Here is a 14,464-nt window from a genome sequence, read left to right as displayed (position 1 = left end):
CATGTATAATTGATTGATATGCACCCTGTTCTGAATGTTCTCTCCTTCCTAGAGAGCAGTCTGTTGCTTGGACAGCACTGTAGATTTTGACTGTGATGACGTGGTTCATTCATCTAAGCATGAACGACAGTTTCAAGAAGTTGCAGGAACATATTGTGCCTTTTTTTATTGTTTCCAGATTGTATTACAAGGATTTCAAGAATTACAAGGCTTCCCACATCCAGAAAGCTTCTTTTTGTCCTCCTAGTATCCATGATATGGAGGCCTTCATCAGATGGTGAGAGGCTCATTGTTTCCGAAGGAATGTAAAATATTTGCATTGACAATGGAAGGAATCTGAGGACTCCATATTATTCATGCTGGATATGAGCTATGGAGGATATATTGCAGTAGCATGAAGGAATCTGAAGGGAATTTATGGGTGCATCAGGGCATGGGCTGGCATGGGAGGTGGTTTTGAGAGTGAAGGGGGAGATTTAGGGACCTTTAGGCACTATAACAAGCGGGGATCCTGCGTCGGAGAAGCAAGCTCAGCCTTCTAATTGATCCACCTCTGCATCACACACTCTGGCAAAACACACACATCGCAGTGCAAACCTGACTCAGGTCCGAAATAGTAAAAATGTTTTGTGCAAAGTTTTTCAGTGGATTATGGTGTGCAGGTTGTAAGCTGTAAAAATGTACAGGTTGTGTTTTCTTGAGGTCAGAGGATTTTCTTTCACAGCAGGTCTTTATATTAATAAGGTATAACGAAACTAAGGGAGAGCTTGAAAGCGCTGTAATTTTTGTTGTACAGCTGAAAAAAAAGGAGTTTTATTTAAAGGCACATTTTTGCCCTTGAAAAATGTTTTATAACCATTGCCTGACAACAAACAATTGCAATTAAGTTTCAGTTACTCAAGAAATAATTTTGTTTATTCCTTTTGGTTAATGAATACAAACTAACCATTAATAATATGGAACTGAGAGACTGCCCTGAACATTACCATTTGAAATCTGGACTTTGGACAGGAAGGTCTGATTTTAAATTTTTTTCTTCTCTGCCTATAGTGGTGGCTGTGAGTGAAAAGCACCTGGACAGTCTCAGATCAGTATTGAATTGGCATGACAAACCGCTGAAAAATAGACTGCTTTAAAGAGAGAAGTCACAAAGGAGGCTGATGTGTTAAATGTTACTTTGATTCAATTCTCTTTAACAATTCTGACAACAGCACATTATTTGAAAGCAAAGGGAAGCTTTCCGAATCACCCTGTGCCTAACCTGGGAGATCTTGATGCTGGTACTGGCTTTTTAAAAAAAAGGGCACAAATACTTTCCATTCTTTTCACGTTTATCATCTTACCTTAATGAATTCCAAGAAGCCTTCTTTAACAAAACAATGCATTGCTGCCAACCTCCTGGTATTGTCTTGATAATTCTATCTGAATTCCACCTTGAGAACATCCTTTCTTTAATGCAACAACTCATACTTTACCACACACATTATATATTTATTCAGTGACTGTTACTGAGTTTGGAATTCTTTTATAATTCTTAATGTATTGCCATCATTCACCAATATATCATTCACCAAAAATTTCTGGGACAAATTTGAACTGTAAACTAATCATTCCTCTGAGGTTGTAGACTTGCTCGCTGAGCTGGTGGGTTTGGTTGCAAACGTTTTGTCACCCTGCTAGGTAACATTGTCAGTGCCTCCGGTGAAGTGTCGGTGTTCTGTCACGCTTGTTATTTATATGCCTCGGTTTGCTGGGGTGGTTGGTATTATTTCCGGTTTTGTTTCTCAGTGGTTTGTACGCAGGGTCTAATTCAATGTGTTTGTTGATGGAGTTCCAGTTGGAATACCAACCCTCCAGGAATTCCCTGGCATGTATCTGTTTGGATTGTGCGATTAATGATGTGTTGGCCCAGTCGAATTTGTGTCCCTCGTTGTCCGCATGTAGTGAGACAAGTGAGAATTGGTCGTGTCTCTTGGTAGCCAGTTGGTGTTCGTGTATCCATATTGTCAGTTTTCTTCCAGTTTGGCCTATGTAGTGCCTCTCACAGTCCTTGCATCGTATTTTATGTATTACATTAGTTTTATTGGTTGTGGTTATGGGATCATTTACATTCATCAGTAGCTGTCATAGGGTAGTTGTCGGTTTGTGGGCAACTCTGTTACCTAGGAGTACAATAGGGATTGTGCCCAATCTGCTGTTACCTCCGAGACAGACCACAACAGGAAGACATAACACGACCAGACTCACTAATCACCCTACTGTACATCAAGGACATTTCAGAGATGACCACAGGACTACTCAGACCCCCAGGCATCAGGGTAGCCCACAAACTGACAACCACCCTACGACAGCTACTGACGAACGTAAAGAATCCCATCCCCATAACCAGCAAAACCAGGATTAGATACAAAATATCGTGCAAGGTCTGTGAGAAACATTACATAGGCCAAACTGGAAGAAAACTGACAATATGGATACACGAAAACCAACTGGCCACCAAGAGACACGAACAATTCTCACTTGTCTCACTACACACGGACAATGAGGGACACAAATTCCTCTGGGACAACACATCGATAATCGCACAATCCAAACAGAGACACGCCAGGGAATTCCTGGAGGCCTGGTATTCCAACCGGAACTCCATCAACAAATACATTGAATTAGACCCTGTGAACTAACCACTGAGAAACAAAACTGGAAGTAATACCAACCATCCCAGCCTCCCATATAAATAACAAGCAGGACAGAACACCGACGCTTCACCGAAGGCGCACTGACAATGTTACCTAGCAGGGTGACAAAACGTTTGCAACAAAATCCATTGGCTTGGCAAGAATGTCTACAACCTCATCCACAACCTGAGCTACAAACCTTCTTGAAAACTTTAATCATTCCTCTTCAACAAATTTACATATTTTTTGGTTTGTTACGCACTGTTTTTAACCTAACTGTTTTTCGTTTGGAACTTCAATTCCTACAGGTGGGGTTAGATGCCAATACCGTGTATTCCACTTACCTGTCTAGTCAAGTTGCCCTCTATTAAGTGGTACAGTGGCACTATACTGGTGATCTCCAGCAGCACAGGTGTTGGACTGGCCTGATCCTTGCCTTGACGATGGCAAAGATGGCAAATGGAGGGGCATTGCCCTTTCTCTTCGCACTCAATCTCCACGCCAGTAATTGGCTGTTCATCTGATAGCATCTGGGCACCCAGTAAACTTGAGAGATATGAAATAAATGGTATCGATTTGAGTTCCTTCTTGTTCCCCAATTCAGTTGTTTCTGAAAGTAAGAAGATGGAAAATTTAATGCAAATGAACATTATGAAGTGATCTGCAGTGCATCATTAAAAAAAAACAACAGAATGCTGGCCAGCTAAACACTTTCCATTGCAGGTACTTTTCTTTTGATTTGAATCAGTATTGTCAAATATATCTAGGTACGATGAAAATTTTTGTTTTGCATGCAGTGCAGGCAGATGATGCCATACATTAAGGTAAGAAAACAGAGTGAGGAATACAATGTTGTGGCTGCAGACAAGGTGCACAAAGAGTGAGGTCAACATTAAATTTGAAATTTGAGAAGACTATTCAACAATTCAGCACTGTGATCATCAAGGAAATCGCGCATGTTCTTGTTATGGAAGTGGAGAGATTGTAGGATGTGTATATATTTTCCTACCTCTCAACCCACCCGAGACATGTTTAAAAGAAAAAAACGTGTTTTTACCCTTGAGTGCTGACTGTATACAACAACAAAAGACTGGTTTTGTCTTAAGTTTCAAAGAAAAAGAATAAATGCCTATTTATTCACGTCAGCAACTATTCACAGTCGCACACACACACACAGAGCCAAGGAAAGGCGATAACAAAAAAACAGGCAGCGTGTAAGACATGTCAAGTGAAATCTTGAAATGATGCAGACCAGATGATTCCATTTTGTTTCATTGAAGAAATGCAGGTTGGCAGTTTCCAACAACAGATTTGTAATGACTTACTGCTCACTGCAGCAGATTTTTCACTTTGTTCCAATTGAGGTACAGACGATCCCCAGTGGTGAAGATCTAATTTACATCTTCAGGTCAGTACAAAAAGGCCAGCCTCCCTATTCTCTGTCTGTAATGTCTCAGACAACCTCTTTTCTTTGCTGGTTTAGATCTCTTCCCTCTGAGGCTCCTTGTCCCTGGTTGCTCTCAGGGTCTGTCTTAATAAATCTTCCTTATCAAAACCTGGTTTTGGTCAGGTGACCAGAGTATTTAGAATCAAAGAATTTTACAATACAGAAAGAGGTCATTGCGCCAATTGTGTTTGCATTGGTTCCTGAAAGAGCCAACAAGCTAGTCCCACTCTACAGCCTTATTTCTGTAGCCTCCTAAATTCACTACTTTCAAATATACATCCAGCTCTCTTCTGAAACCTGGTATGGAATCCTCCTCCACCACTTTCCCAGGCAGTGCATTCCAAATCTGAACAACTCACTGAGTAAAGAAATGTCTACTCCTCTCATTCTGAGTTCTCTTGCTGACAATCTTGAAACTATGACCCCTAGTTAGCGAAATAACAACTAGTAAACAGAATTTCCTTCTTTACCTTGTCAAAATTGTTCATAATTTTGAACATCCCAACAAGGTAACCTCTTAATCTTCTCTGCTCCAAGGAGAACAAGCCCAATTTCGCTAATCTTTCCTTGTATCTAAAATCCCTCATTCCTGGTATCAATTCTCGTAAATCTCCTTTGCACTCTCTCTATGGCTTTAACATCCTTCCATAAATAAGGTGTCCAGAACTGAAAAACATGAAACTCCAAAATTGATCTGAAAAATGATTTGTAGAGATGTAGCATCACTTCCTTGTTTTTATACGCTATACCTCTATTTATAAACCCAAGGATTCTATAAGATTTCTTAACAACTGTTTCAACTTGCCTGACCACTTTCAGAGAATTATGCTCTTCAACCCTGAGGTCCCTCCGCTCCTGTACTCCCCTCAAAGTTAAAGCATTAAGCCTGCATGATCTCTCCGTGTTTCTTCTATCAAAATGCATTACCTTACATTTCTCTGTATTGAAATTCATCTACCAGGTGTCTGTCCATTTGGCCAACTTGGCAAAGTCCCTCTGAAGTCACTCAGCATCATCCTTCCAATTCACTATTCTCCTTGTCTTTGAATCATCTGCAAATTTAGATATTTTACCCTCAACACTCATCTCCAAATTGTTTATATAAATTGGAAAAAGCAAGAGTCCCATCATTGATCCCTGGAGAACACCACATTCAACGTGTCTCCAGTCTGAGAAATGCCCGTATATACCTACCCTCTGTTTCCTATCTTTTTTAGCAAGCTTCTAACCCACGCTGCAAAGGACCCATCAATCCCTAATGTTTCTAACCAAACCTGCCATGTGGCACCATACCAAATGCTTTCTGGAAGTCCAAATATGCAACATCCACAGCATTAGCCTTATCCATTACACATGTCATTGTGTCAAAGAACTCAATTAAATTTGTCAGATATGACTTGACCTTGACCTTTCTCTAAGTGTATATTTATATCCTGTGTTATGGCTTCCATCAGTTTTCTGACTATTGATGTCACCTTGACAGGTCTGTAATTTCCTGGGTAATCCTTTGCCCATTTCTTAAATAATGGTGTCACATTTGCAATCCTCCAAACCCCAGAACTAAACCTCTGTTCAGAAAGGCCTGGAAAGCTTCTGTCAATGGCAGCATTCCATTATCCACAAAAATGGCCTAAGATGGCTTGGGTGTTGACACAATTTTATTTGAAAATTCCGTCTTCCATCTCCCTGTGATAGCATGAGTTTCCTCTTACACCCATTTTGTGGAATTCTGTTTAGCAATCAAGAAGTCTGCAACACCATTGTGGACTAACTTCGGCAGGTATTTGAACCATTGCAGCCATCAATCCAACAGCAGAGATCTATTGCATTTTAAGGTTTTCTAAATTAAATGTTCAAAAACTGTTTATATTTTAATGGCCTGTCCAGAAAAGCATTGAGCCTTGTGTAGTCCCATATATGTTGATGGAAAACCAATAGAGGTTACCTGATTTTCAATTCCATTTTGTTTCAAAGAAAATTGTCCGCCCTCCATTTTGTTTGAAAAGTAAAGTGACCATTTTCCATAAAGTGTATTGGCATTATACATGTCAAGTGTGCGAAACAACCAGCAGTCCAATTACAGCACTTCCATTTCAAAACTTGAATTAGCTTTGGCTTTACTGTCTCATGTACTCAAATGAGTACAGTGAAATGTTTACAAGTCACCACTCACAGCTCCAAATTGGTACAAAGATACCTAGATGACTACAAAAAGTATACAGATATGGATCTGGTTGTAGTCACGTGATGTGTTGATTGAATGAAGACTGTTTGCAGGCATATTAGCACAGAAATTAAACATTGTATGTTAAACATTTAGAACATTACGACCAGCATTCAAAATTAAACTAAACCTGCACAGGTAACTCCCCATCAAGACAGCAAAAATCAATGATTCTCAATATTAAACTATCATGTCTTCCAAGTTGATTTTATTTGACAACTTCAGCCAGAATCTATGAAAGCCTTCAGGAACTTGCACAGCACCATGTAGTGGTCAATATCAGAAACTACAACATGACAACTGATTGTAAGGTTAATCAAGAAATGTTTACATGGCAAATTAAAATAGTTATATGTTGACAGAAAAAGACGCAATTATTAACTATGATGTCAAGGTGTGGAGGAGATGGGAATCTAGGCTCGTGAGGCCAGACAGCAAGGTTGCTGGGAGGAGGTGAAGGAGGTGGGGAGTTGGGGAGTGAGATGGCAAAGGAGAAAGAGGGATTGCAAAGAGAGGAGAGAGGCTGCATAGAAGAAGAGGAACTGTAAACATGACAGAGGAGCTGTAAAAGTGGAGATCAGGCTGCATGGGGTCATGGGCTGCAAAGTGGGAGGGAATAGTTTTAAACCTTTCAACAAAAAAGACTCAGTTAACTGGGAATCAGAATAACCTGAAGACCCCTAGGTAATCAATTCGTTCAAATTAATGTGTGGCTAACTCTTACCACATTTCGATAAAGAGATATTTTTGTCAAATTTCATGCACGGTCTCTCCCCCTGAGGCAAAGTGAGATTGAGCACACAATTGCCCCAAACTCGTCTCGTTAATTATCTACCGTGCCCTTATGGTGCCCCTCTTGTCTGATTTTAGCTCAATTCTCCACTTGCCTTCATCAGAATCACTGCCAGGATATCCCAGAACTGCTGGTGGCTTTAAAAGGCTGTTGCACACCAGTCAAGAACTGTCAGTTTGGATCTGCACGGCATGGTTTGGGGGTATTTGCCCCAGAAATGCTAGAAATGGGGAAATTGGTGCTGAAGGCCCTGCTAGATGAGATGGTGCTGGCAGTTATAATCCCTTAAATCCTCTTCCATTGGCAGCAGATACAAAAGTTTAAACACACGTACCAACAGGTTCAAGAACAGCTTCTTCCCTGCTGTTATCAGACTTCTGAATGGACCTCTCAAATTTCAAATCAAAGCATGAAAAGGCTGGGTAGGGCTGCTAACAGAATCCAGGTATGCATTAAGTGCGTGAGAATTAATAAATTAAGTGTGCAATTCTGAGGGGCAGTCATGGAGAAAGCCACAAGCTCGGTGTGTTTCCCATAGCTGGCTGCTATCCATAATCTCCTTTCATAGAACATAGAACAGTACCGCACAGTACAGGCCCTTCAGCCCACGATGTTGTGCCGAACTTTTACCCTAATCCTAAAATCTATCTAACTTCCACCGCTACCTTATACTATCATCCATATGCCTATCTAATAGCCACTTAAATGCCCCTAATGAGGCCGACTCCACTACCCTCTCCGGCAATGCATTCCACGCCCCTACCACTCTCTGAGTAAAGAACCTACCTCTGACGTCTCCCCTATATCCACCTCCACTCACTTTAAAACTATGCCCCCTCGTAATAGCTATCTCCACCCGAGGAAAAAGTCTCTGGCTGTCCACTCTATCTATACCTCTGACCATTTTGTACACCAACCCCTTTCATATCTCCAACCCCTTTCATATCTCTTTCTCTCTCTCTCTCTCTGGGCTCCATTCCACCTTCCAACTCATGTCTCCCCAACCACCCACACCCTCCACTTTGGCTTCAGCATAAACACCACTGTTTGTTAGCTATTAATAGTTCTAATGACAAATCACTGGAATCAAAACATTCATTCTGTTTTCTGCCCATAGATGTTGCCAGACCTGCAGAATTTCTGTAGCAATTTCTGTCTTTGTTTCAGATCTCCAGCACCTGCAGTGTTTTTGGTTTATTTTAGTGTTTGACTCACCACCACATATCTTCCGGGTATGCCCACCTTGGAGAAGTTCTGCTCCTCTCTCCAACAGGTTTATCGTTCTAACCTTCCTTCTTACTCTCCACCATCACTTGTGTTTTCTCTCTGGGTATTTGACAAAGTCTGTCAAAACTCACTTCCACAGCCACATCTCACTCTGCAGCGATTGCCTCTGGCTCACCAGTCAGAATGCCTGACAAACTTAACTCTATATTGTGGAGGCTGGGTGCCACCTTTCAGATACCTCCTCCTACTTGCCCCAGACCCACCACTGAGCATCACGCCATTGTATCCATGACTGTCCCCTAACCTTATTTCATCTAGGAAACTCCCCATGAAAGCCTTCCAGCTGACAGCTCCCCAATCCTGTTTAGCCTGCTCCAATCTTGCCCCCAAAATCCACAAACAGGACTCTCCAGGCAGATCCGCTGTTTCTGCCTGCTCCTGCTCCACAGAACTTATCTCTTCCCATCTCAACTTGATTTTTTTCTCCCTTTTTTCCAGTTCCTCCACACTTACATCTGTGATTCTTCTAATGCTTCACATCACCTCTTCTCCGGGGATGTGCAATCCCTTTACACATCCATCCCCCATCAGGACGGTCTTAGGGCTCTCCACTTTTAGCTAGAAAGAAGGTCTGAACCATCTCCATCCACCACCCTTCTCCATCTGGCTGAGCTCGTCCTCACCCCGAACAACTTGTCTTTTAACTCCTCCTACTTTCTTCAGGTCAAAGGTGTGGCCATGAGTAGACCATAAGACACAGAAGCATCTGGATGGGCATATGAATAGGAAGGGTTTAGAGGGATACGGGCCAAATGCTGGCAAATGGGACTAGATTAATTTGGGATATCTGGGGTTGATATGGATGAATTGGATTGAAGAGTCTGGTTCCATGCTGTACATCTCCAAGACTTTGTACTAATAACCCTATACAAACTCAACTGGATATTCTTACAAACTAAAGCCATGTTAGGCTGTTGTGGCACATTGGTACTGTTCCCTTCTTCTGGACCTGAAGTCCTAAGTTCAAGTCCCAGCTACACCAAAGATGTGTGAATAACATGTCTGGACAGATTGATTAAAAATATCTATAATAATTTTTAAAAAGGATTCACAAATAATGGTGAGAATTTACGAGTGGGGCTTCCTTGGCATCAATCAGTGACAGATATTACATGGAATTTCAATAGTTTCGTAAGTTTCCTTGAGTAGAAATTAACAGTGATCAAAAATAAATTTGCAACATAAAATAGGAGGAACCAAATTACAATTAAGAAACTACACTGCTACTACTGAATTAGCAATATTTCCTTGTAAATACTGAGAAGCATTTATGAAGACAGTCAGATTTGCTCAACTGGAGTTGGCTTCTATCAATCAATTGGGAATTAAGACAAATTTTAGATTAATATTTGTTGAGTACCCTATTAAAATACTTGACTATAACAATTGAAAATTAAAACTGGATTCTTTACTAAGAACAATATTATACTTCCCATGTTTTTCCTAAAATATGTTTAATATTGTGCTTGCTTTGTTTTTTCTAAACTTTAGATTGTAAATCTGGTTCTTTAATAAACATTTGTATGTCTTAGAGTTAATATTGACTCACATAGTATTCAATATCACTTAATCAGGGAAAATACTCTGTTTAATGGGGGAGTAACATTACTGAGTTGTCGCTTGAAACCAGATAATGTTCAGGAAGTAAGAACCTGCCATTAACTTACTAATGAGGCTTTATGGAGGATGGTAATTATCTCAGCTGGTTTCTTTTATGATGAAGTATAGATCTCTCCTTCAAACTTATCTAAGCATCTCTGTGATGTGTTTTTCTCTATTTGAAATAAGTTTTAGGAGAATCATCGAAGCGGTATTCCTGAACTGGGCTTGTCTAAAAGAGGGATCACTAATATAATATGCCCCTCTCATTTCATTCCCCACATCCCCTTTCAACGGTATAAAACCTATTACACTTCTACCTTTCTTCAGTTCTAAATACAGTATTCAACTCAAAACGCATAATCTGTCTCACTCTTCACAGATTCTGCCAGACCTGTTAAATATGTCTTGCACTGTCTGTCTTGATTCTAGATTTCCAGCATCCAAATAATTTTGCTTTATCATTAAGATTTGCTTCTCATGTAGGATCTACCCAAAGTAAGCTTTGTTATGATCCCACAGAGACTTTCTTTAAAAAGAAAATTGAATTCCAGATATTGTCAGAAAAGGTCACATAAGATTTCACGTTTTAGGATGGTTACTGCAACAAAGAAATGAACAGCAATGTTGCCTAACCACAATTTTTTGTTGGTAAGTATTATTTTAAACTAAACAAGAAAATTTCTCTATTTCATTGGTCATGAAATCTAAGTCTAAGTGGAGTGGTCATTAGTCAAGTCAAGCAGGGTTGTTGACAGTCGGTAGGTCAAGGTACAATAAGCTAAAGGTTTCATATAACCTCAATCGAGGGTCTTGGAGATGGTCAGTCAACTGCTTAGGGCAGTCATATTCAGGATAATTACAACAGGTTAATAAGAGGGGTGGTGATGACCTAGTGGTAAGTTTACTGGACTGCTAATCCAGAGACCAAGCTAAAATTCTGATGAAGGGTCTAGGCCCGAAACGTCAGCCTCTCTGCTCCTATGATGCTGCTTGGCCTGCTGTGTTCATCCAGCCCTGCACCTTGTTGTCTCAGATTCTCCAGCATCTGCAGTTCCTACTATCTCTAAAATTCTGGGGATGCTGATTCAAATTCCACCATGATTTGAATTGAATTAAAAGTCTGGAATTAACAGTTTAACGATGACCGTGAATCTGCTGTTGGTTGTCGGAATTAAAAAAATCTGATTCATTACTGTCCTTTAGGCAAGGTAACTACCATCTTTATCTGGGCTGGTTTAAGTGATTCCAGGCCCACAGCAATATGGTTGATTCTTACCTGCCCTCTGGGCAATTAAGGATGGGCAATAAATGCTGACCTAGCCAGAGATGCCCTCCTCCTGTGAATGAATAAAAAAGGAGTTGTGAAGGAACAAATTTAAAAAAACGTGCAGGGAGACAATAGTGCATGGAGGACTTGGGATACGGGATGGGGGGGTGGTGGTGAGGCGTGAGTACCGACCATTCTCACCATCTCAGCTTTAGCGGAGAAGTGGAATGCAAGATAGTGGGAGTGACCAAACTGTCAGGCTCAGGTTTAATGCTGAGTGTTGAAGACATAATTTCAAGAATTGCATGGTAACGTGTGGAGAATCAGTATTGATGGGATGGCCAACAAGTGGCAGGAAAAATAAGGTTATAGAGTTTCAGGGGTGCCTCTTGATAATCTGGCTGAACCTGAGTCTCACTTTATCAAAAGCTGACCTGCTTTCCACACTTATATGGCTCTTAAATGCGTATTGGAATTGGGAAAAAGGCTGCTCAGAGTGAGCAGAGTGTGTACCTGTTTGCTGCCTGAGCACAGGGATTCTGCTTGTGACAGATATGAGACCATTCAAGGGACAATTTCATTAATCTGGCACTTTCATAGTACAGGGTGAAATCGTCTATAATCCTAGCTTTATGTGTGTTCAAGGCATTCACGGAACTGAATTCCTCTCATCTTGATCTGTAAGGTTTCCGTTCCATCAGTGTACAAAAACCGAAAGAATTGCTGGGGCTGGAAATCAGAAACAAAAACAGAAATTGCTGGAAAAACTCAGCAGGTCTGGCAACACCTGTGGAGAGAATGCAGAGTTAAAGTTTCAGGTTCAGTGAATCTTCTTCAGAACAATGTAGGTCAATGTACATCAAAATACAAATTATCTGTGATCATCAGAACCATATCTTAGAAGTCTACACCAGTTACCCCAACTAGTACCATAATGCCTATGTCCTTGAGAACGTTTCTGTTCTTATATGCAATTATGGTATTTTGGGCTAAGTGGGCAAGTTCTGAACATTCATACTGCATTCACAATGTCTTATTGTCTCCTTGTGCCAGGACTGCAGCTACATTAATCAAAATAAGGTCTGAATGTCAAAGTTATTTTATCCCACTGAATGGAGGACTATATTAAGCCATTATTTTGAATGTGCATGCTGACTGCTCACATCACTAAGGACTTGTTCATTTCTTACATTCCCCACTGAGGATCATTAGAAATGGAGCCAATCTGATGTGATCATTGGTACCATATCTTCGAACTATGCACCTGTTTCCCTGGGAAGTGCCACAATACCTATATCCTTGAGAACTTTCATGCTCTTGCTTTATTTCAAAAGCTGGATACCTTACAAAAATGGTTGCCGGGAGACTGGGAGTTCTGATGATTGGATCAATCTGAGGATGTGCCTTGCAGTACAGTCCAGATAGAGAATGCTGCCGAATCTGGCATGCAAAACTGAAGCATGCAAAACTGAAGCAGCAAAACTGAAGCAGGCAAAGAGAGGACGTGATGGAGACTGAAGAACTGGGAGAGCAGCAACAATTTTCTGCAAAGGACGATGAAGACATTAAGCAGAAGGACATTCACCTTCTGGGGTACACAGTATTGCAGAGTCAAGCACAGCAAGCCAAATCAGATATTAAATGACACCCAATTCCAGTAGATGAGAGCTGGATATAACGATCAGTTAGTGACTGTAAATTTTGTGTTGCTTGAATGGAAAGCAGTCCCTGTCTGGTCCCAAAGGCACATGGAGCTTCTGTTTGTTTACTGACTGTTCACTTCTGGTGTTGCTGAATAAAAGTGAATGTTTTGAATCATTTAAAGGCTTTCCTGCATGTGATGGTCCTACATTGAACAGTGAGAAGCTGTTGGGTAACAGTGGGCATTGAGGAAAGAGTAGCAGTTCCTTTGGCAAGCTTGTCCAATGGGATGAGGCTAAGAACAGTAAACTGTGTTACTTGGTTCTTAAATTAATAGATGTAAGAATGTGGACTTGTATGTGCAAAGAAGTGTCAGCCATGCCACATCCATGCTTTGAGAAGCCCTGGTTTCTGTTTGGTCTCCCAATACAAGCAAGGTGAAATGTGACACTAATTGTCTACTCTTAACCAGCTTCATGGCTGGTCTTCAAACATCATGTTGGTACCAGAGAACCTGGGATTCCCAGTGGCAGCAAGTAATTCTGCCTACGATAAGTGGAAGAATACAATGAGTGGGACAAAATCGGGGTGTGGTACATACATAAAGATGAGTTTGGAATTTCAGGGAAAGCACACTGAGCCATCATGAAGACAAATCCTCCCTGAACCTCACCAAAAATTGGCACTTTGTTGATTTCTGGTAAGAGTCGGCCCACTTTTTCTTAAACGTACACTTTCTTCTCCAAGAACTAGTCCAAAGTGTTTCTTAGTTCCAATTGGCTTATTTTCTTTCTTTTCATTTCCCAGCCAGGCAATTCCAAATTCCAGAACTGACCTTCGTGAAGAAGGTCAAATTGGACATTCTTCCATACAGTCATAGAGTCATAGAGATGTACAGCAAGGAAACAGACCCTTCGGTCCAACTGGTCCACGCCGACCAGATATCCTAGATAAATCTAGTCCGATTTGCCAGCAGATGGCCCATATTCCTCTAAACCCTTCCTATTCAAATAGCCATCTAGACACCTTTTAAATGTTGTAATTGTACCAGCGTCCACCACTTCCTCTGGCAGCTCATTCCATACACTCACCACCCTCTGTGTGAAAAAGTTGCCCCTTAGGTCCCTCTTATATCTTTCTCCTCTTACCCTGAGCCTATGCTCTCCAATTTTGGACACCCCTACCCTGGCGAAAAGACCTTGTCTATGTACCCTATCCATGCCCCTCATGATTTTATAAACCTCTATTAGATCACATCCTCAGCCTCTAATGCTCCAGGGAAAATAGCCCCAGCCCATTCAGCCTCCTCCTATAGCACAAACCCTCCAACCCTGGCAACATCCTTGTAAATCTTTTCTGAATGCTTCCAAGTTTCACAACATCGTTCCTATAGCAGGGAGACCAGAATTGCACGCAGTATTCCAAAAGTAACAGCCACAATATGACCTCCCAACTCCTTTACTCAATGCACTGACCAATAAAGGCAAACATACCAAACGTCTTCTTCACTGTCCTATCTACCGGCACC

The 14,464-nt window shown here is 41.1% G+C and overlaps 1 protein-coding gene across 1 annotated transcript in view; it reads right to left on the bottom strand.

Annotated features, from left to right (window-relative positions):
- Positions 1-14,464, bottom strand: part of LOC109912707 (astrotactin-2-like) — a 1,431,562-nt gene that overhangs the window by 467,865 nt on the left and 949,233 nt on the right. The window contains exon 17 of the mRNA XM_048613352.1: positions 3,020-3,285. Coding sequence (XP_048469309.1) covers positions 3,020-3,285 — 266 coding nt within the window. The remainder of the gene's footprint in view (positions 1-3,019; positions 3,286-14,464) is intronic.

This window comes from Rhincodon typus, chromosome 28 (genome assembly GCF_021869965.1).
Source record: "Rhincodon typus isolate 14 chromosome 28, sRhiTyp1.1, whole genome shotgun sequence".
In the NCBI taxonomy this organism is placed as follows: Eukaryota; Metazoa; Chordata; class Chondrichthyes; order Orectolobiformes; family Rhincodontidae; genus Rhincodon; species Rhincodon typus.
This window is presented reverse-complemented; position numbering and strand designations above follow the sequence as displayed.